The sequence below is a fragment of the Asterias rubens genome, chromosome 6 (genome assembly GCF_902459465.1).
Source record: "Asterias rubens chromosome 6, eAstRub1.3, whole genome shotgun sequence".
Classification (NCBI taxonomy): domain Eukaryota; kingdom Metazoa; phylum Echinodermata; class Asteroidea; order Forcipulatida; family Asteriidae; genus Asterias; species Asterias rubens.
Genome location: NC_047067.1, coordinates 16,274,781 through 16,296,719, shown reverse-complemented (window position 1 = coordinate 16,296,719; position 21,939 = coordinate 16,274,781). Strand labels below are relative to the sequence as shown.

At 40.7% G+C, this 21,939-nt stretch overlaps 1 protein-coding gene across 2 annotated transcripts in view; it reads left to right on the top strand.

Moving 5' to 3' along the window:
* LOC117291695 (hyccin-like) overlaps window positions 1-21,939 on the top strand; it is a 138,772-nt gene that overhangs the window by 56,871 nt on the left and 59,962 nt on the right. For both annotated transcript variants that reach the window (XM_033773543.1, XM_033773542.1), the window contains exon 4: window positions 8,508-8,636. In XM_033773543.1, the coding sequence (XP_033629434.1) occupies window positions 8,508-8,636 (129 nt within the window). The remainder of the gene's footprint in view (window positions 1-8,507; window positions 8,637-21,939) is intronic.

Below are 21,939 nucleotides of genomic sequence, written 5' to 3'. Positions count from 1 at the left end.
CGTGACCTCAAGTTGACCTCTACTTCTGGGTTAACCGGAAGTTGGGACCATATCTCAAGTACTATACAACCGATTTTCAAACTTTTTTCAGTTTTAGACCCCTTGGCATTAAAAATCAACTTTGAAAAACCGTGACCTCAAGTTGACCTCTACTTTCGGGTCAACCGGAAGTGGGACGATATCACAAGAAGTGCACGGCCGATTTTTAGACTGTTTGTAATTAAAGACTCCTTGGGGATTGGAGATTAATTTGGAAAAACCGTGACCTCAAGTTGACCTCTACTTCCGGGTCAACCGGAAGTGGAACTATATCTCAAGTACTGTACAACCGATTTTCAAACTTTTTTCAGTTTTAGACCCCTTGGCATTAAAAATCAACTTTGAAAAACCGTGACCTCAAGTTGACCTCTACTTCCGGGTCAACCGGAAGTGGGACGATATCACAAGAAGTGCACGGCCGATTTTTAGACTGTTTGTAATTAAAGACTCCTTGGGGATTGGAGATTAATTTGTAAAAACCGTGACCTCAAGTTGACCTCTACTTCCGGGTTAACCGGAAGTGGGACCATATCTCAAGTACTATACAACCGATTTTCAAACTTTTTTCAGTTTTAGACCCCTTGGGCGTTAAAAATCTCCTTTGAAAAACCGTGACCTTAAGTTGACCTCTACTTCCGATCAACCGGAAGTGGGACCATATCTCAAGAAGTACACGGCCGATTTTTAGACTGTTTGTAATTAAAGACTCCTTGGGGATTGGAGATTAATTTGGAAAAACCGTGACCTCAAGTTGACCTCTACTTCCGGGTCAACCGGAAGTGGAACTATATCTAAAGTACTACACAACCGATTTTCAAACTTTTTTCAGTTTTAGACCCCTTGGGCGATAAAGATAAACTTTGAAAAACCCTCACCTCAAGTTGACCTCTACTTCCGGGTCAACCGGAAGTGGGACCATATCTCGAGAAGTACACAGCAGATTTTAGACTGTTTGTAGTTACAGACTCCTAGGGGATTGGAGATAAGTTGCAAAAAACCGTTACCTCAAATTGACCTCTATTTCCGGATCAACCGGAAGTGGGACCATATCTCAAGTACTATACAACCAATTTTCTTACTTTTTTCAACTTAAGACCCCTTAGGCGTTGAAAATAAACTTTGAAACACCGTGACTTCAAGTTGACCTTTTACGGGACTGATGGGGAAAAAGCAGGAAGGAGAAATAAACCTGGGACTTGGGAACAAACCTGGGACAGGAAATAAATCTGGGACAGGAAATAAATCTGGGGCGGGAAATAAACCTGGGACTTGGAAATAAACCTGGGACAGGAAATAAATCTGGGGCGGGAAATAAACCTGGGACAGGAAATAAATTTGGGGCGGGAAATAAACCTGCGACGGGAAATAAACCTGTGACGAGGATATAAACCTGCGACGGGGAAAAAAACCTGGGAAGGGGAAATAAACCTGGGACTTGGAAATAAACCTGGGACTTGGAAATAAACCTGGGACTTGGAAATAAACCTGGGACAGGAAATAAATCTGGGGCGGGAAATAAACCTGCGACGGGAAATAAACCTGGGACCGGGAAATAAACCTGGGACCGGGAAATAAACCTGGGACGGGGAAATAAACCTACATGTAGGACAGGGAAATAAACCTGGGACGGGGGAGTTATTAAGGGCAAAAAGATGGGAAGAGGAAATAAACCTTCTTTGGCAGGGGAAACAACCCAGGACGGCGAAATAATTATAACGGGACTGATGGGGAAAAAACGAGAAGGAGAAATAAACCTGGGACTTGGAAATAAACCTGGGACAGGAAATAAACCTGGGACTTGGAAACAAACCTGGGACAGGAAATAAATCTGGGACAGGAAATAGATCTGGGGCGGGAAATAAACCTGGGACTTGGAAATAAACCTTGGACAGGAAATAAATCTGGGGCGGGACATAAACCTGGGACAGGAAATAAATCTGGGGCAGGAAATAAACCTGCGACGGGAAGTAAACCTGCGACGGGGAAATAAACCTGCGAAGGGGAAATAAACCTGGGAAGGGGAAATAAACCTGGGACTTGGAAATAAACCTGGGACTTGGAAATAAACCTGGGACTTGGAAATAAACCTGGGACAGGAAATAAACCTGCGACGGGAAATGAAATAAACCTGCGATGGGGAAATAAATCTGGGGCGGGGAAATAAACCTTGGACAGGGAAATAGTGGACGGGGAAAGGGAAAGGGAGAAAAAAAACGGGAAGAGGAAATAAACCTGGGACAGGGAAACCCGGAGGGAAAAATGGGACTGTTACTCTGTGACCGGGAATTGTTGCGAGGCAGGACACGGACAAAAACCGACGAAAACCTCAGTCGTACCCCCCCCCCCTAAAAACCAAGAAGAAGACAAAAAAAGAAAAGATTTTTACACTTTCCCCTAGCTAAGGGCATGAGTTATTTTCTGAATTTGTTTTCGAGGAATTCAGCTTTAACAGTGAACTCCCCCCATTCAGCTTGAGTGCCAAAATCCTGTTGACACAACGGTCATAAAAAAGTCTCTCTGTAGATGCCCACACCGCCAACACCCCCCCCCCCCCCCCCCAACCCCACATACCCCAAAGCAAAAACACAATTGTTAAAGCTGCATGTGTCGGTTATCTTTGAAGTACAGACAAACAGACTGATGGTTTAATTTAGGTTAGTTCTTCAAACAAAGTGCACCCAAACTCCTGTTTAGCTTGTATGCCAAAAACCTTCCTGACAAGTTCTTTCATAACGAACCTTTCATTGTAATCTGGAGGAGATGATTCCACTTTCGATCCGAGCGAGAATTATTCAGCTTAAATTTAGAAAAGTTTCAACAAGACAAATTCAAAGTATTTTAACCTTCCTGGGCCTATTACTTTTTGTCAAAGCTCGCCAGCGATTCTACTTCATTTGAATTCCCAGTGACTCCGAATGAGCAACTTCGTTTTGGTGTGTCTTGTCACTGCTGTCATATTACAATTTTGTCCCCATAATCTAGTGCGCGATGTCATCGAATCACGTACATGTGCTGCAGTGAATGGGAAGGAGGATGATCACCTTGATCAATTGGCTGGCCATGCCGTAGGAAATGTTTTCAGATTGGTCTTACACTATGTATTTGCAAATGGATAGTAAAGGTGCCGATTTGGTCGTCTTTTTAGTATGATTTAACTGTCATGATGAATATAGAAAAATGTGAATATGTGAAAAATATAAAAACTTCAATATTTTTGCGGCAAGCTAGGGAAAAATATCAAGGCCTCTACGTGCAACACCAGGAGAAAAAATAAAGGCAGCGAATATCGCGCTGAAAATTCGGAAAACATGATGGTTTATACATCCAAGGTCAGTTGTGTGTTCCTTATCTGCAGAAAATGTATCAAGTTTCACTGTCAAAGAAAAATGAGTTAGCAGCAGAAATGCTCCTGCAAACTGGAGTTGCAATCATGAAAATCATAAGCAATCCTGGTGGCATATTCACCGACAGTTAAATCTGACAAGTGTTGGCAAACTGAGTGTTATGGCCTCGACAGGTTTAATCAAATGTAATAAGTACAGCATTTGGATAGAATCTATTCAGTTAGCTCAATCAAAAATGTTTGAGTCAATTTAAGCACTAATATTTACCAACGAAGTACAACTATATTGAAGGTTGGTTAATCATGGTTATTCATTGTCTGGCTGCTGACTGTCAACTGTAAACGAGTGTGTTACAACAACACTATGAACACGATGGCGGCGCTCTGTGATAACTTCGTCCATTTTTTCACTAAATGCATTCATTGTCATAAGTTGTGTGGTGAACAGATTATCACTTCAGGTTTACGACCGTGTTTATCGTGATCGTGTTGCACGTTCCACTAAATAGCTTGTTAGCCAAGGCCTATACTCTGAGCACAACTGTACATGCGTATTTGTTGCAGGGCATGTGATTGTTTTTTGTTTTTTTTTCAATTTTTGGGCGATCTTACCCTCTTATTTCTGCCCTTGATAATACTTTTTTTTCGTCACCCATTTTTATAGGTTTGCAATTGGAGGATCTGTTGCATAAAAAACTGTTATGTTCGATCGGTCAGCACTGCACATTGGGAAAGGGTCCAACAACAACTTACTGCCAACTCCCCGTCAACTCGCTTGGTGCCGTCAACTCCTCCAAAATATATTTAAAATCCACAAAATATGCATAAAACTGTAAAGTTCTAGCTTAGAGCAAATTTGAAAAGTTTTAGGTTACATTTCGGTTATAAGACTTTTTTCTTGTGAAAAACTATCTCTAAGCTACAAAGCCCTCGGTCGCCATCTTGCATTTTCACAGGGCTTGTACAACATCGACATTAGATGGCGCTTTAATGCATTTGGAATAGCCTTGCCCCAAGGCTTAAATGATTGGTACTGCACTTTATGTTAATATTGATCCCTTACGCTTTGGGTCAAGTTCATACCTACCATCTGCTTAGTGGTTGAGGGATGGCAAGTTGACGGCACATATATTTTCTCCGGCCAGATGAAAAACACGGAGATAAAATACGGAATGCCGGAAATCTGTTTTCAATCAAATATGAATTGCCAGAATTTGTTTTCTTTCTTCAAAATTTTGTTTTTGTTCCCAGCCAGTTGAAACATGGAACGTCGAAAAAATTGGGGAAAAATTTGAAAAGCCGGAATTCCAGCAATAGCCGGAACTCCGGCAATAGCCGGAAAACTGGCGTCCCTGTGTACGGGTCTATAGTCCTGTTCTCTGTCATCATTGTACAGATACCTGTACATGCCTGGCGACGGAATACCACGATGGTGCCAAATGTTCACTAGATTCTTCGTCAGAATTTCCAATTTTTTTTTTTTTTTGAGTAACTAGAGGCAAACATATTCGGGCAAAACCTCCTTGTAACGAACAGCCATGACGGTGATTTTTGTTGGAAAAAAACGGTAGCGGAAATCTTGAAGTGTACTTTTCTCGGAAAATCTTAACGGCAACCCCCTATACAATACACACCATTGAACAGCTGGCTAAACACTCTACCCGTCTATATAAAATCCAACAACAGAGGGCGCCAAACAAAACTACAGGCTCTCAAACACCAGGCCTTTTTTGGTAAACTCGACAATGGTATGGAGCCACTACACAGTGCATGGTTGAGAAATTGGACAATGGTAAGGAAGCACTTGCATTGCACAGTCATGGTATTGAAACAAATGAAAGGGTTGAGTGTACATGTATTTACCCATTGGATATGACTCACTGACGGATGCATTTTATGTTACTCTGTCTATTTCAAACCCTGTCTTTTTTAAACTGATGGTTTACCGAAAGCAACAACAAGCATCTTCATAGCAGTCAGTCAAGGCTTGAGAATATTTGTGTCTGATGTCGCCTATCCAGAGAGCTAGGAGCCATGTTGACTTTCAGGGAGGATGATGGCAGTAACAGCTATGAGATAAGAATACTTACCGTGATAGTATTGGTCTGTCAGCACCAGTTAGGGAGGATAATGTCCAAGATAGGACAAAAGTAAAATGAAAACAAGTTTGCAGTCACCTGAATAATTAATTTTGAAACTTAAAGATGGTCTAGAGATAGTCAAACAATTCCCAAATACCATGCATGCCTGCAGAGTGTCCATGAAGTATGAACTAAATTGTATCTGGTAACTGGTAAATTGTCCCCTGTCACTGCTATACTCAGACGCCCACTTTTTTCAACTTAGTGGGACAACATCGTAAATGACTAAAACTATGGAAATAAACTGGAGCTTACACCTAGCCTGCGATTTAAAGGCTGATACTTTTGTAAACCCAGGCCACGAATAAATTAAAAAAAACATTTCTAGAATTCACATGTTTTGGTCATTTACATGTAGGCCTCACCAAGTCTTAAAAGTCACACAGTGCAGAAATGGCTTTTATTTACACATGCAACCTCACTTTGCTTTTTGCTCTGCAAAAGCCATTGTTCACCACCTGCGTTCCTCCGTGGTTCCACCGGTTAGTGAGTCTACGGAGCCGCCGTGGCAATCATGCTTATTGATATTTAAATATGTGGACCTCACAATAGCCGACTGGTTGCTCCGCGAAGCCGCCAGAATATTCATGTTTATTGACATGTAAATGAGCCCCCTGCCTGACTGCTAGAGTCATGCTTGTCTTTGTGAGTGTGTAGCTTAGTTTCCAACTTGTTGCGAGTTAGGTAGTAGACCTTGATTTCGGCCTCACGGAGGATCCGTTGAATTTTGTGTGAGGTATGATCAATGTACGGAAGGACCGCAATGGGCATATCTTTGGATTGTGCAGACTTAGAGTTGTGTTTTGAAAGGGACTCTTGTTTGTTTGGTTTATACCCATTCTCTTTTAGCACTGTGTTAAGGTGCTCCAGTTCATTAGGTAAATGTTGCTATCACAAATAATGTGTGCCCTTTGAAATAGGGTCCGGTTCACTGAGGCTTTCACAGAAGGAGGATGGAATGACCGAGCGTTGAGGTAGCGGTCTGTATGGGTGGGTTTTCTGTACACGGAGTGTGCTAGAGAACCATCAGTCCTCTTGGAAATGAGTACATCAAGGAAAGGTAATGAATCGGATGTCTCAGTTTCCATGGTGAACTGAATGTTAGGGTGTTGGCGGTTAATGTGACTAAGGAAGTCATCAAGGTTTTCCAATCCATGTGACCAAATGATGAACGTGTCATCCACATATCGGAGCCAAAGTTTGGGTTTGAGTCGAGCGGTACCCAGGGCTTTCTGTTCAAAATCTTCCATGAAAATGTTCGCTAAGACTGGGGAAATAGGAGAGCCCATGGGAGTTCCTAAAGCCTGTCTGTAATATCCATCTCTCCATTGGAAGTATGTGGACTTCACGCATGTCATTAATAGATCATGAATCAGGTCTGGCGTTAGGCTGGTTCGATCGGTTAGATCTTGTTCTAGTACCGCTTTGGTTATTTGGCAAGCTTCATCGGTGGGTACGTTAGTGAAAAGAGATTTGACATAAAAACTCACTAATATATCGGATGACTGTAATTCAATTCCCTTGATAATATCGATAAACCCTGCTGAATTTGGTACATGGTGAGGTGTTTTGCCCACAAGTGGGTGTAAAAGCTTAGTCAAGTGTTGGGCGAGGTTGTAGGTAGGGGAACCTCGAGAGGAGACAATCGGGCGGAGCGGTTTATCTGGTTTGTGAATCTTTGGCTGACCAAAGAATCTCGGGCACTTCGAGGCCGAAGGCCTGAGATGTCTGTACAATGGAGTGGGTATGGCAGTGCTACGGTTTAGTGAGAGGAGCTTGGCAGTGAGCTTCCTTTCAACTGATGGGATCGGGTTCTTCTTTAGGCGGGCATAGGTATCTGTGTCAAGGATACTTTGAACCTTTTGATCATATTCAGTGCGGTCCATTACAACAGTGGCATTACCCTTGTCAGCCTTTAGGATGTGTATTGAGGGATCCCGGCGTAGGTCATTTATAGCCTGGAATTCTCGTTTTGATAGATTGGATTTAGGAGGTTTAGAATGTTTCAAGACCTCATGAATCTGAATACGGATGTCGTCTGCCTTTTGTTTCTCCAGCTTTCGGATAGAGGGTTCAATTGCTTGGATGAACTCCTCAACTGGTATCTTGTTCAGGGTAGTGGCAATATTCATACCTAAGGATAAGACATTTGTTTCAGTTTCAGATAGCTGGCGTTGACTGAGGTTTACAACTGATTTATGTTTAATTCCCTGATTGTTTGTCCCGTTACTTGTGCAACCCTTTCTATTAGGGTTCGTTCATACCTTGTTGGCTTTAGATTGGAGGCGCTGGAATTTATGAATAAGGTTCTTCTGGGTTGAGACATTCGTGTATGATATAGATTTTTCCGTGAGGGCGGAAATTTTATCATAATCAATGGTTTGCATAGTCGTACGGAGACTAGCTTTGCATTCTGATATGTGTTGATCTGTCTGGGCTAGACAACATCGGATTGAGGCGATTTGGCTTCGGAGTAAAGCTTTGTTGGCTTTACGAATGATTCGAGCAGATTGTTCAGTTCGGATGGGGTCTCTAAGGAAGAGACTTCGGGGGACTACATTTGCATCTCTACATCTCTTCAGAAATGTCAACTTGTTGATAAGTTTACAACGTCTGGTAGAAGATCGTTGATATAACTTTACAAGTCCATTGGTGCGCTCCCCGTAGAGCATACGTATATAGGATTTGAGGCATTGCATGGTGTTACCGCAAACCAAATATACATATAATATTGTTATAAAAATCTGCGGACTCGCGCAGAATGAACGCAGAATGGAACAGCTTGGAGGTTTTGACAAGGTGCCTTACAGTATCCCATTGTACATTTTGTACCATGCGTGACCGTTCATAGCAAAAGTCATGCTGCACAAGGAGTTAACACTAGTTATCTTGCATGGAAACAAAAGTGTGTTCCTTGTTCTCTTGTACTTAAGTCCTTTAACAATTTCCCTTTTTAACATTCACCTTTTAAAATTCTTCCACAGCTTCAGGAGCCAGTGTGTGGGCAGTTGTATGAATTTTACCGCTCAGGTGACTTTGAACTCAAGCGCTTCTGCCTTCAGTTTATACCAGCTGTTATCTGGAACTTCCTGTTTGGTCTGCAAATACATCAGGTTCTATTTTGTGTTTCTTAATCTTTATTAGCTTTAGTCGAAAGTTTTAGTTTTAGCTGAAATTGTGTCAATGTTTTTGTGAATTCATAATTGTCAATCTTAAAATCACCTGGAAATAGAATTTTTATTTTTGGCGAGCTGCTTTAGCAGTATGCGAGCCTATGTAATACCGATTTTGTCCGTCCGTCCCTCCGCACTCAGTGGAAATGTTAAAGTTTTTGGTTTGAGTTTCAGTCTTTGAGTTGAGTTGTTTTTGGTATGTACAAGCCCAAGTGAGATTGTTATATATACTTGTCAGTAATTTTTTGTAGTTTTTAGCTATGTTTTCCAATAATGTTGAAGTTTTAGGAATAAGAAAATGTTAAAGTTTTTGGAATAAAAAAAATGTTAAAGTTTTTGGAAAACCTTAAAACCTTGAAAACCTTAAATGGTCATAACTTCTAATTGCAACGATGTACTGACTTGAAACTTAATACATTGCTTCTGTCGTATAGATACATATGAAAAGATAAAATTCAAAGAGTGCATCAATGGTTCCAGTTGAATGAGCTGAAACAATGAAAACCTTAAATGGTCATAACTTCTTATTGCACTTATGTATTGAATTGAAACTATTCTTCTGGAAATTAAACATCTGAATACATTTTTTGTACTTGTACGTGTATACATGTGGATACATGTACCACTGACTAGTTCAATGAATGTGTGTGTGTGTGCACTGGTTCAAGTTGAATGAGCTAAAACAATGAAAACCTTAAAGGAACCTGTCGCCTTGGGCCGGTCGAGGTGGTCTTTGAAAAGCGCTTGTAACTGTTTGCTATAAAATGCATATGGTTGGAAAGCTGTTTTAAAAGTAAACTACAATGATCCACACAAATATGCCTCAAAATTGCATGATTTTCCTTTTACCTTGTCGACTAACACGGTTGGCCATTTATGGGAGTCAAATTTTGTGTTCCCATAAATGGCCGACAGTGTTAGTTCGCAAAGCAAAAGGAAAACCACACAATTTTGAGGCAAGTTCATGTGGATCATTGTACTCTACTTTTAAAACATCTTTCCAACCATATATGCATTTTATAACAAATGGTTACAAATGCTTTTTATAACGCCAACTCGTCTGATCCAAGGCAACATGTCCCTTTAAATGGTCATAACTCTTTATTGCAATGATGTACAGATTTAAAACTTCAATCAAATATTGCTGCTTACATGTAGATAATACATGTATGAAAAGATGAAAACCTTAAATGGTCTTAACTTCATACTTGTCAATGTCTCCACCATTGTGACCATCAGTTGATCAAATGATTGGTTTTTCTGTCAGTCATTGGTTCTATCTGGCGATCGGCAGCTCGCCTTGGCAGCTTCGCTGTCTAGTTTCAGATATAAGAGTATATGTTTAGTAACAATAAAACAATTTTGTTTTTGTATTTGTTTGTTACGATTTATATGTTAAAAAAATAGATACAGTTGTTTGGGGGGTTGACTCCGTCTACCCCTTTGTGACGTCAATCGAGGCAGACTGCCTTGATGCTTAGAGTAAACACACTTATGCAAAGTACATGCAAGTCAAAGTCGTGAGTTTGTACGTTTCAAAAAAAGTGTTTTCTTGCATTTTCCGTCAATGCCGACCAAGTGTATTGCTGCTGGATGCAGCAAAACAATTGCAGATGGGGGTCATTCTGCATGGCTGGTCAGACTCACAAGAGCAATAGTTACTAGTGGTCCGGTCCGACGTCTTTTTCAGCGCTGTGCAGCATTTTCTCTTCAAATAGCGGGCCTCGATTGATGTCACAAACTGCGCTCTTGGGGCCTACTCTTAAATTTATAAATAAGATAAGAACTAATTTTTTAGAACCTTGGTTAATTGTTTATTCACATTCCACTCATCAAAATACATATATTAGTGACAAAAGCTTTATTTTGCCAAAATACCACTTCCAGGTGACTTTAATACTACACTAGCGGGGTTGCCGCGCTTCACGCGACAACCCCGCTAGAAAGCTCTACGTAAGAATGATGCAAGTGTAGCGTTGTGTACAGGGGAGGGTTGAAGTGGCTGGGCAGGGTCACAATACAAATCACTGTGGCAAACAACCCATCCTAAGTTAAGACGAATCTTAGTGCTTTGTTAAATCGTCCGTCTTTTTTCCGCTTCGGCATTGTAGATCCAATCCATATTTTCCAGTTTCCAGCGGATTCCGATAGTGGTTCTTTCCCAACAGTCCCATTTATATCCCGTTTCTTTTATTTTTTTCCCGTTCAGTTGATTATTTTCTGTCCTGTATAGTTTTCAAACCCCTTTTCTCCCCCCCCCCTCACCAGCCTCGTTAATTTTTTTCCCCCAACTCCCTGTCCCACCGTGTGCCCCTTCCCTATCCCGTCCCATATCTAGCCCACGCCTCCGTGCCTCTCCCGTCCCCGCGATCCCCTGCAATTGGCATTGTTCTTTGCTTGCCACTGTTTGCCAATAACTCATATTTTCCAGTTTCGCGCGGGTCTCGGTCTGTGTTTTTTTTCCGTTTATTGGCTTGATTTCCCCCCCCCCCCAATTCAGTTTAATATTTTCCTGTCCCATGTCCCATATCACGATAGTCCCTTTTAATTTTTTAAAATCCCTACCCCAGCCCTGTGCATTTTCCCCGTCAATTCTATTTTTGCCGTTCCCCCGTTCCACAGACGTACCACTTTGTTCCCATACCTCCTATCCCCGTTTAAAATCTAACCCGTGTCTCCTTCCCGTCATCCCGCCCGTGAATTGTTCTTTGCACTTTTTTGCCGTCCTATAACTTTCCCTGTTCCCCGCAGGTCCCGCCAGTCAGGTGGTTCTCCGTTTCGTGTATTTTTCTCTGTCCAGTTTATTTTTTCCCTGTCCAATGTCATCATTAGTCCCTTTTTCTTTTTCTCCTTTCCGTATTATTTTTCCAGCCCTTTTACTAATGTTCCCTACATTTGTTGCCATTCCCCCGCCCTCTTCCAACAGACGTACCACACTACATGCCCCTTCCATCTCCCTGTCACCACAACGTGCTCTAATAACCCCCACCAGTCTTCGTCCTGTCGTCGTGCCTCCCCCCCATGCATTGTTCTTTACTGTATGTACACGCGAAGTACTGGACGCTTGTGCTGTGACTGTGATGCCGCAAACAACACATGCCCCAACCCACGGGTACCCCGAAATTTACCCCAGGGCGCATCATTTTAATCGCAATGGCGGCGCCCATGCGATTTAAGCGCTTTTATAATATAGATGTATGTACATGTATAGCATCAATTTGTAGTTAATTTTTCTTTAGGGAGATGCACCGATGTAGATATTACAACTGTCACCCTTTGGGTTTTTTTATAGCAAAACTGTGTGTTACAAAGCCTAAATTTCCTCCTTGGTCTACAACAAGACAATTTTGAAGGTTAACTTGCTGACCATGACAAAAATGTTGCAAGGCCAATGCATGATGGATGTGAAAGTAAATTTCCAAAATTGACCGAAACATTAAACATTGAAAAGTGCTGTTACATGATTTTGGCCTTATTAGGCCTAACAAAATAATTTTTTGTTTCCGGTAACATGCTCTGAAAAATTTGGGACGGTAGTTAGGGAATTTTTTTTTATTTTACAATTTTTTTTAGTATTCTGGAAGACTCAACTGTATGCTTTTTGGCGAGCTGCAGAGCAGTGCGAGCCTATGTAATACCAATTTCCGTCCGTCCGCCCGTCTGTCTGTCTGGCCGTCCGCGTTAAAGTTTTTGGAAATGTTAAAGTTTTTGGTTTAAGTTTTAATACTTTGAGTTGAGTTGTTTTTGTTATACAAGCCAAAGTGAGATTGTTATATAAAATTGCCAGTAATTTTCAGTAATTTTCAGCTATGGAATAAGTTATGGAATAAACAAAAATGTTTAACTTTTTGGAATAACAAAAATGAAAAAAAGGCTCAAACATTGACATCTGGATTTAAAACAAACAAACTTAAATTATAATCTTATAACATTAAAAAGTCATAACTCCTTATTGCAATGATGTACTGACTTGAAACTTAAGTCAAACATTGCTTCTTACATGTAGATTCATATAAAAAGATAAAACTCAAAGAATTAATCACAGGTTTCAGTTGAATGGGCTAAAACATTGAAACATTTTCATAGACATAACTCCTTATTTCAATGATGAACTGACTATTACTTTTTACATATAGATTCATAAAGATAAACCTCTCTTTGTGCATCACTGGTTCCAGTTGAATGAGGTGAAACAATGACAACCTTGAATGGTCAAAACGCCTGATTGCAATGATGTTCTGACTTGAAACTTGAGTCAAATATTGCTTCTTACATGTATATTTATATGAAGAGATAAAACGTTAAGAATTAATCACTGGTTTCCGTTGAATGAGCTAAAGTAATGAAAATCTTAAATGTCATAACTTCATACTTGTCAATGTCCCCACCCCTTTGACCATCAGTTGATCAAATGATTGTTTTTTCTGTCAGCCATTGGTTCTATCTGGTGATCGGCAGCTCGCCATGGCAGCTTCGCTGTTCTAGTTTTTCAGGGTAATAGTATCCAAACATTTCCATAATTACATCAAAATGTTGGAGTATGTATTACTAAGGGAATAAAAGGGTAGCGACAAGTTCTTAAACGGCCGTGCAAGTAGGGCAAGGTTTTAAACGGCCATTTAAGAATGAGTCACTACTCTTCGTCTTGTATTCCCATTCATAAATGTATTTGGGTTAAAAGGCGAGAGAAAAAGAAACTCTGTGAAACCTATCCGTTTCCTGTAATGATTGTTATGACTGAGGACGACAGTTTCTGCACGAGGTTCTCGTTTTCCTTTCACACACGGTGCAGCCAACTCACCAACTGCATCGCATCGCCCGTAACAAGAAACGTCTTGCATCAAGACTGACCTGAACTTTTTTTTTTTTTTTTTTTTTTTTTTTTTCTCCACGGAGGAAATTATTTATTCACATTTAAGACCACTCCTCATTATTATTACAAACACGCTGAAGATACATAACATAAAGAGCAAGAAAAATAAACAAAATACAAAATACGATTTTAACCTGGAACCAATAGTTTGAAGGAGTCCCACTTTTTGTGAAAGTTAACAGTTGAATTATTGGTGATGGAGATGTATTTATCCAAAGTATAATAAAGCTTTAAATCCAGTTTTAATAATGCAAGGGAGGGTCTATTCTCACTCATTTTCATTTTATAGATATTGAAGCGACACAAAAGAAGGATCAGATTCAGAGCACTCCAAGATTTTTTTGTAATACCAAAAAGGATAGCCTCATTGTCTAGGCGAATGTCAATATTAAGAGTACTCCTTATCCAATCCCCAAATTGGGTCCAAAACATAGTTGAAAACTTGCATCTACAAAATAAATGGACCAGCGTCTCACTCTCCAATTGACAGAATATACAAAGACCATTATCCCTTTTACCGATTTTGGCTAAGAATGAGTTGACTGTGGACTAATCTGTATTGAAACCACCGTAGTCTGGTGTCGTTAGTAACACAAAATGGAATGTTACAAAGGACCATCCACTTAGGTTTGGTAAGCTGAATACTCAATTTTGTTTCCCACTTAGCGATGAATTTATACGCAACTTTTTTAGCAGATGTAAGACAGTTATAAATACGGTTAGAGCCTTTTTTATCTTGCAAGAGAAGCCTAAAATTGAATGGAATGAAAGGGAAGCAAATATTCACCCCATCCTTGTCCATCATCGCTGTTCCAAAAGATTGTTTCACGGCCTTAATTATTCCACCGTATTCAAGGAAATTTGTCGTAACACCAAACTTAGCCATGAAATCCACCATGGTAAGAAAAAAGCCCCTTTCATCTAGAAGATCACATACATAAAAGACACCCTTATTTATCCAATGTTTATAATGAACACAGTTGTAATTAATTCTAATCCTATGGTTGTACCATAAAACACTGGTTAAGGAGTCAATCTGGTTAGTCGGCTGGTGGCATTGTACGTAAGATCCCCAGGCAGTAAGAACATCTAACCAAAAACGGTTGGGGTGAATGGCCCTCTGTAAAAATTGAGCAAAACTCGGGTGGCCGCCTTCCAGAAAAAGTATATTCTGGAAATTGAATAATGTATAGAACAGGGAAGACCAACCAGAGTCCTCTGCTCTTAGCAACCTGCGAATCCACGTACATTTGAGAGCACTAAAATAAGAACGGATGTCCACCATTTTAACCCCACCTTCGCTGTAATCTTGAATCATTTGATTCCTACTAACTCTGTCAATCCCTTTCCAAATAAATTTATACAACATAGAATCAAGGTTTTTAATAAATAACTTGGAAGGATCAGGGAGAGTAAGGATTAAAAATGTGAGCTTAGACAAAAGGAGAGATTTCACAACAGTAACTCTACCCAAAACTGTAAGGTTGCGCTTAGACCAATGCCCAATTAAGTTGCTGATGAAATTTAAAACCCGGTTATAATTGTTATCAATCACATTGTCCAAGTTGGTAGAAAAATCAATACCTAGAGCTCTAAAACTTTCTTGGGGATGGACCCAGTGAACATTAATATCAGGACAAACACCTTTTTGACGGCCCTTATTCCCACCAATCCAAACTGCATTGGTTTTACTGATATTAACCTTAAGGCCCGACATGCAAGCAAAATCGTCTAGTAGCTTAAAGGCCCTGCTAAGCGAGTTTTCTGAACCGTCTAGAATAAACACGGTGTCGTCTGCATATTGAGAAAGCCTATATTCGGAGCCATCAACTGTAACTCCTTTCAAAGTGTTGTCCCTGCGAACCATTTTGCCCAGAATTTCGGCACACAAAAGGAACAAATAAGGGCTTAAGCCGTCACCTTGCCGGCAACCCCGCTCAATTTGAAAAGATTCTGACAAGAAACCATTTATCAATACAGAGGCTTTTGCACCATTGTACAGCACTTGAAACCACTTTTGTATTGAGGGGCCAAAGTTAAACAGCTCAAGAATCTGAAGAATAAAGTCATGGGAGACCGAATCAACTAAAAGAAACATACCAGGAATGTTGTTGTTGTCTGAGTAGTTAAGCAAATCATACATTAACCGAATGTTTTCCCCTATATAGCGACCTTGCAAAAAGCCTTTTTGTTGTTCATGAATAATAGAAGGAAGGCATGTTTTAAATCTCTCTGCTATACAAGAAGAGGCCAGTTTGTACGTAATGTTCAATAGGGAAATGGGTCTCCAGTTCTTCAAGAATTGACGGGGTTTATCCCCTTTTGGTAGCAGGGTGATAATCCCATATTGCTGGGTGACTGAAAATTTTCCTGTTTCGTAGCCAAAATTCAGAGACCGCAATAGAAACCATGCCAAATCTGAGAAAAAGAATTAAAAAAATTTGAAGCTAAAACCATCTGACCCCGGAGACTTTCCGTTTTTACTCCTTTTCAGGGCGTTCAAAACTTCTTGATATGACAACGGACCCTCCAAACGATCCCGAGTCAAGTTAGAAAGAACTGGAGAATCATAATTACTGAACAAATGTTGCAAACTAGCCCTTTCGTGTGAATCAGGGGAAGAATACAGTTTTTTGTAAAAAAGCCTAGCTTCATTAAGGATACTACACGAGCTCGTCAGCTCACTATTATTATCTGTAACAACACGACTAATGCTTCTATTTACACAATTACTCTCTCCATATTAAGGAAATACCTGGAAGGCTTTTCCCCTTGTTCCATCCACCTAGTTTTTGACCGTATCAAAACGCCTTCCATTTTTTTCTTACGAAGGTTAACGAGGTCAGTCTGCTTTGATTTTAGCATGTCGTTTGATACAACATCTCCCTTTGCAACTTTCTCGGAAAGAACTGTAATTTCTTTTTCGAGGTTTGATTCAGCCTTACGTGAATTTTTGTTCTTCCAGGCGGCATAGGAAATGGTCTTAGTTCTAATCTCCATCAGTAACATTTCCAAAAAAAGTTGATCATTAATAATAAAATTAACATCCTTAGGATGAATGTCACTCAGATTTGAACGTTGGTAGGGCGAGGCGGCATACCTATCGACAATCTCTCTAATGGTGGTTTTAACCTGGTCAACATAAATCGCATCTATAAGAAGAGAATTATTAAATTTCCAATAACCAACTCCTCTGTCTACCTGATTAAAATCAAGTTGCAAATCAACCATTGAATGATCAGTGCGATAGCCCGGTTTAATATCGCAAGAGGCTAGTTTAGTGTTTAACTCTGAAGAAATTAAAAAGAAATCTAGCCTGGACTGTTTTAATGGGGAGTTTTGCCTCCAAGTGTATTTCTTAGACTCTGGATTTTGAATGCGCCAGGGATCAATGAGATTTACTTGGTTACACAAATCCAACACTCTCTGCCTAGCCAATGGATTGTTAATGTTGACATAATTGAAACAATCCAATCTGACATCCAATACCAAATTCCAATCACCACAGATAATTGTGTGTGGATTATCGTTATCAGTAATAATACCATTCACAGTTTCATAGAAATTACGATCATCTTTGTTAGGGCCATATAAATTAATTAAAGTAATGTTACAACCATAAATTTCCAAGCTGAGCGCCAAAAAATTGCCGTTCGGGTCAGTTTTGCATGAAAGAACTTTGAACTCAAAGGTGTTGTTGAAAAGAATTGCCACTCCTCTGGAGTTACTTTTGAAAGAGCTAAAATAACAATCGAATCCCCATTCAGCTCTAATCCTCTGCTCCATCAAGTCTGTACAATGGACGTCTTGCAGACAGTAAATGGAGAAGCGCTTTGTCCTTAAAAGATGTAAAACGTCCCTCCTTTTTTTGTAATCTGCTAAGCCGCGACAATTCATGGAGACTATGGACACATTTTGAGGCGAGGTGCCTTTAGAACTATGCGAGCTTGTCATTCAAAGCGTGAACCCGGTTGACACCACAATTTAGTGGGCCAAACAAAAAGCAATCATACAAGAAAAGCAAGAGGAATGTCATGGTAACAAAGGGACGGTACACTTTAACCCATGGGATTATGTACTTCATACACAAGAAATAAATGAAATGAGGAGTTGGTCTAACTGTATACAAGCTTACAAATCTCTGTGTTTTTGATTTAGTTGCAATAAACCCCCCAAAAACCCAAACCAAGCTCCCATGCTGGGAAGGGAGAAAAATATAATTAGAAAAAACCCACCCCAAAAACACCAAAAAACAAACCCAGCCCCAAAAACAAAAAACAAAATACTTGTAATGCAAAAACAACACCACACCGACTGTGCTTAGTCGGAGCTCCACTTGCAATGCAGGGTACCAACTTAGAAGTAATTTCTAACAAAAACGAAATAAATGCAATCCCAACTGTCCTCGATAAAATAACCTACTTAGGCACAAGAGAAAAACACATTTTACTTTAGTGAGGGCAGTTATGGAAATTAAGCTGGCACTTAAAAATGAGGTAACAACTGTTCAGCTTTCGAAGTCGATAGAGTTCAAATTTATACAGTTAGTTACCGTTGAACGCAAAGGGTTCACCATCTCTGTGTCGCCATTTCCCCGCAAAGAACCTCAGCTTCGTCCCCTGGTCGTATAGTGCTTTCACCTCCACTTTCCACTTCCACTTTTCCTTTCGATCGGCTGCCGTCAGGTCGTCGAGTATGTACATAGGCGAGTCTGTTAAGGCGGTACGGTGGGACTTCATGATTGTTACCTTGCTTTGGTATGATAACATCTTTATGAGCATGTGGGCCGGTTTACCGTACTTCCCTCTACCGTCTCGGTGGGCTCGTTCAATGCAGGGCTCGCCTTCGAAGTCAAACTTGTCTTCCAGGATGGTTTTGACTATCTCAATACAGTTCTCATTTGTAGATTCCTCCACACCAATCAATCTGATATTGTTACGCCGGGAGAAGCGTTCTTGTTTGTTTATGTCGGCCTGCTGTTGGGCTAGCTGGTTCTGGACAGCAGAGAGGTCTGTTTGTAGCTAGTCTACAGTGTCCTCTAAAATATCTTTAGCTTTTTCTAGCTCCGTTATCCGCTCGCTGTTATACTCTATCGAGGCCCCGAGTTGCTCCTCTAGCTGCCTTTGCCCGTTTAGTAGCTGTGTAAGAGTGGCTCTTACAAACGCCTCAAAATCTTCATGTTGGTTGGCTGTTGTTCCTTCTTCGGGGCTCGCAGCTTCATCACCAGAGGCTGCGGGGCGAGAGGCCCTACCGACCGGGTGGCCTCCTCGTCGCTTGGGACCCATTTCGTGTAGACTGCACGGTTTGTATGTGCTCAGTGAAGCAAGTGGAGCTCCCCGAAAACACGTCCACCTCTCACGGGGTCATTGTACGTCTATTGTACGTCTGACCTGAACTTTTGACGAACAGTGCCTTGCGCCATTTTCAAAGGCTCATAACTCAATGCGCCTATAAGATCCCATGAATTAAACAAGTTCACATGAAAGAGCTTGCATTCCTAAAACAAATTTAAAGCCATTGGACACTTGTGGTAAACAGTATTGTCCAAAGGCCCACACTTCGTGTATCACAACTTATATATATATTTAAAAAAATTAGGCTCAATCGGTCATCAGTCGGGAGAAATAATGGGAAACCCACCCTTGTTTTCGCCCTTTTCGCCGTGTTATGACATGTGTTTAAAAAATTCTGAAATTCTGGATCTTATATCGAGAATGATAGTTGTTTTAATGTTTTCTCAAAAAGTAAAGCTTTACATGGAATAATATTTCAAGAGAAGTCTTTCACCATTACCTACTGTAAACCCTGTAAGTGACTTGTAAATCTGTGAACTTTTTTTTGTTACTGTTCCGAAAGTGTCCAATGGATTTAAGTGCGTGGGATCTTGTTGGGCAGAGAGATAATAGAGTTAAAAGTTCAAATGTTACCAATACATGTATATTGCGTTTTCGCAATGCAATGCGCTCTTCCTCCCGTCTTCGGGCGCCTGAAAGAGATCTAAGGCTCTCTCTTTTGCCGGCAGAGATCTCTTTGCAGGAAAGTTTGAGGAACTTATGCAGGTGGATGCTAAATGGCTTAAGACGACTGAGAATATTAATCTTAAGAAGCCGGCGGGTCCCTCCATCAAGTTGCCTCAGGATAAGGGTAAAAATCCTTTGTTATCCCTCAGCAAAAGCCGTTTAAGCCGACGTGCGGTGCTTTTCGCACCCGTGCAGCCAACCGGACGCCGGCGTTGGCAGCAAGTCTGGACTTGAAGGATGCCTACCTTCACTTTTTCGTCTGCCCAGACAATGGAAATCCCTTTGGTTCCAATAAAGTCCGATAAGAATTCTCGGTGCTCCCGTTCGACCTCCCCTCAGGTCTTTACCCGATTAGTGAAGGTGGTAGGGGTCACCCTGCGGAGGCGTTGACTGGCTGATTGTGGGTCAATCCTGGGCCTCCACAAAAGCGACACTCCACTGAAATCATTGTTGGTTGAACTCTCATTGGTTCTGACTGCAATAAGATGGCTTCACACCCTCTCCTCGAGAAGCTCTGATGTTGAATGCCAAAAATTATATTTTATTTCCATAGGGCCTACACACCCTCCCAAACCAGAAAAAAATCTTTGGAATTTTATTTGTATTTCCCCTTCACTTTTTATCCCTGCTCGCTCAAGCCTACTCGTGAATACTCATTGTTCAAAATAACCTATAACTTAACCAATCAAAACCTATATTGAAGTCAGATTACTTCTTTGTTTAAAGACACCGGACACTATTGGTAATTGTCAAAGACCAGTCTTCTCTCTTGGTGTATCTCAACATATAAATAAAATAACAAACCTGTGAAAATTTGAGCTCAATCGGTCGTCGAAGTTGCGAGATAATAATGAAACAAAAAACACCTTTGTCACACGAAGTTGTGTGCTTTTAGATGGTTGATTTCGAGACCTCAAATTCTAAACTTGAGGTCTCGAAATCAAATTCGTGGAAAAATACTTCTTTCTCAAAAACTATGTCACTTCAGAGGGAGCCGTTTCTCAAAATGTTTTATACCATCAACCTCTCTCCATTACTCTCTCCATTACTGCCTTTAAATAAGATGGCTCTTCAAGTTTAAGGAATTTTGGGGTGCGGTTTGGCCACTCAAAATTATAAGAACAATTTTTTTTTAAAGTACTATACATGCACTCTGGCCATACACAAATTAGGATTACTCTGTTACCATAAGATCTGGAGTAATTTCAATAATTTTATTTCACTCTGTGACACAACCTCTTTCGAGCGAATTACTCTCTTATGCACTTAACAAATATTACACATTATTTTACCACTTTCGCAGTGGTTAAGGTATGCGAGAGGGTGGTGGAAATTGCTTGCCATACAAATATACATGTATGTGAAACTTTGCAATTCCTCTAGCCTTGATTCAAGGCTGATGGCGTATTGTGCCTCGGCCTGGTGCGGCAGGATTCGCAACAAAAACTGAACGCAGTGCATACACGAACAACGTATACATATTGTATGTGCCGTACATTGTACATGTACATCGAGAACAGTGTAGCAAAGTCATGAGTACGGAAAAGAGAAGGGGTTCGCCCCGGTGTTCCTGGCTGTAGCTGCTTAATGCGCCAAAGCACACCTTGTAAACCCTTATAAGGTGCTAACTACTATGTTCTCAAAATTCATCACTGCAATAACCTATCTTTCTGAAATTTTGTATATACTCGGCGCCTTGAGTACCTTGTTTGGTAGATACGTGCACTATATAAGACTTTGATATTATTACATGTGTACACATGTGTACATACACTGTACACATGCACGCTTTGTGTTATTGATGGAGGGTGGGCTGGCAGAATTCAGATGGGGACTCGGATTAGGCAGGTTGCGGCTGGCTGGAGCGCCTTGATCAAGGCTACAATTCCCCATACTAATGCGAGACATTCGCGTTCAATGACAGCATATGCAGATTCACGTGGAATCAATTTACGACTGATGGTCAGGTAAATGCAAGATGGGTGCAGAATGTAGGCGAGCTTTTAGCGTCTCAAACGTGCTTTCTTGTGCTTGGCTCTAGTCTACGCGCGTTGGATTACCCCTTTTTGTCAAATCTGTTAGCGGTGCCGCGATCGCTGCAAAACTGTAGTAAAACTTGCGGTAGTAGTTGATCAGTCCCATGAATGATCAAACATCCTTTTTCGTGCACGGATGCGTTGCGTGCAGGATTTTTATGATCTTATCTGGTTAAGGTACGAGTTTACTGTCGCCTATGACGTGTCAAAGAAATTCAAGAGTTTTTTATGCAGCTTGACACTTGATGGTTGACGGTTTTGCTGTGAGTTTCGCAGTGCGCAATTGATCTAAGACTTCTTTAATTGTACGAAGA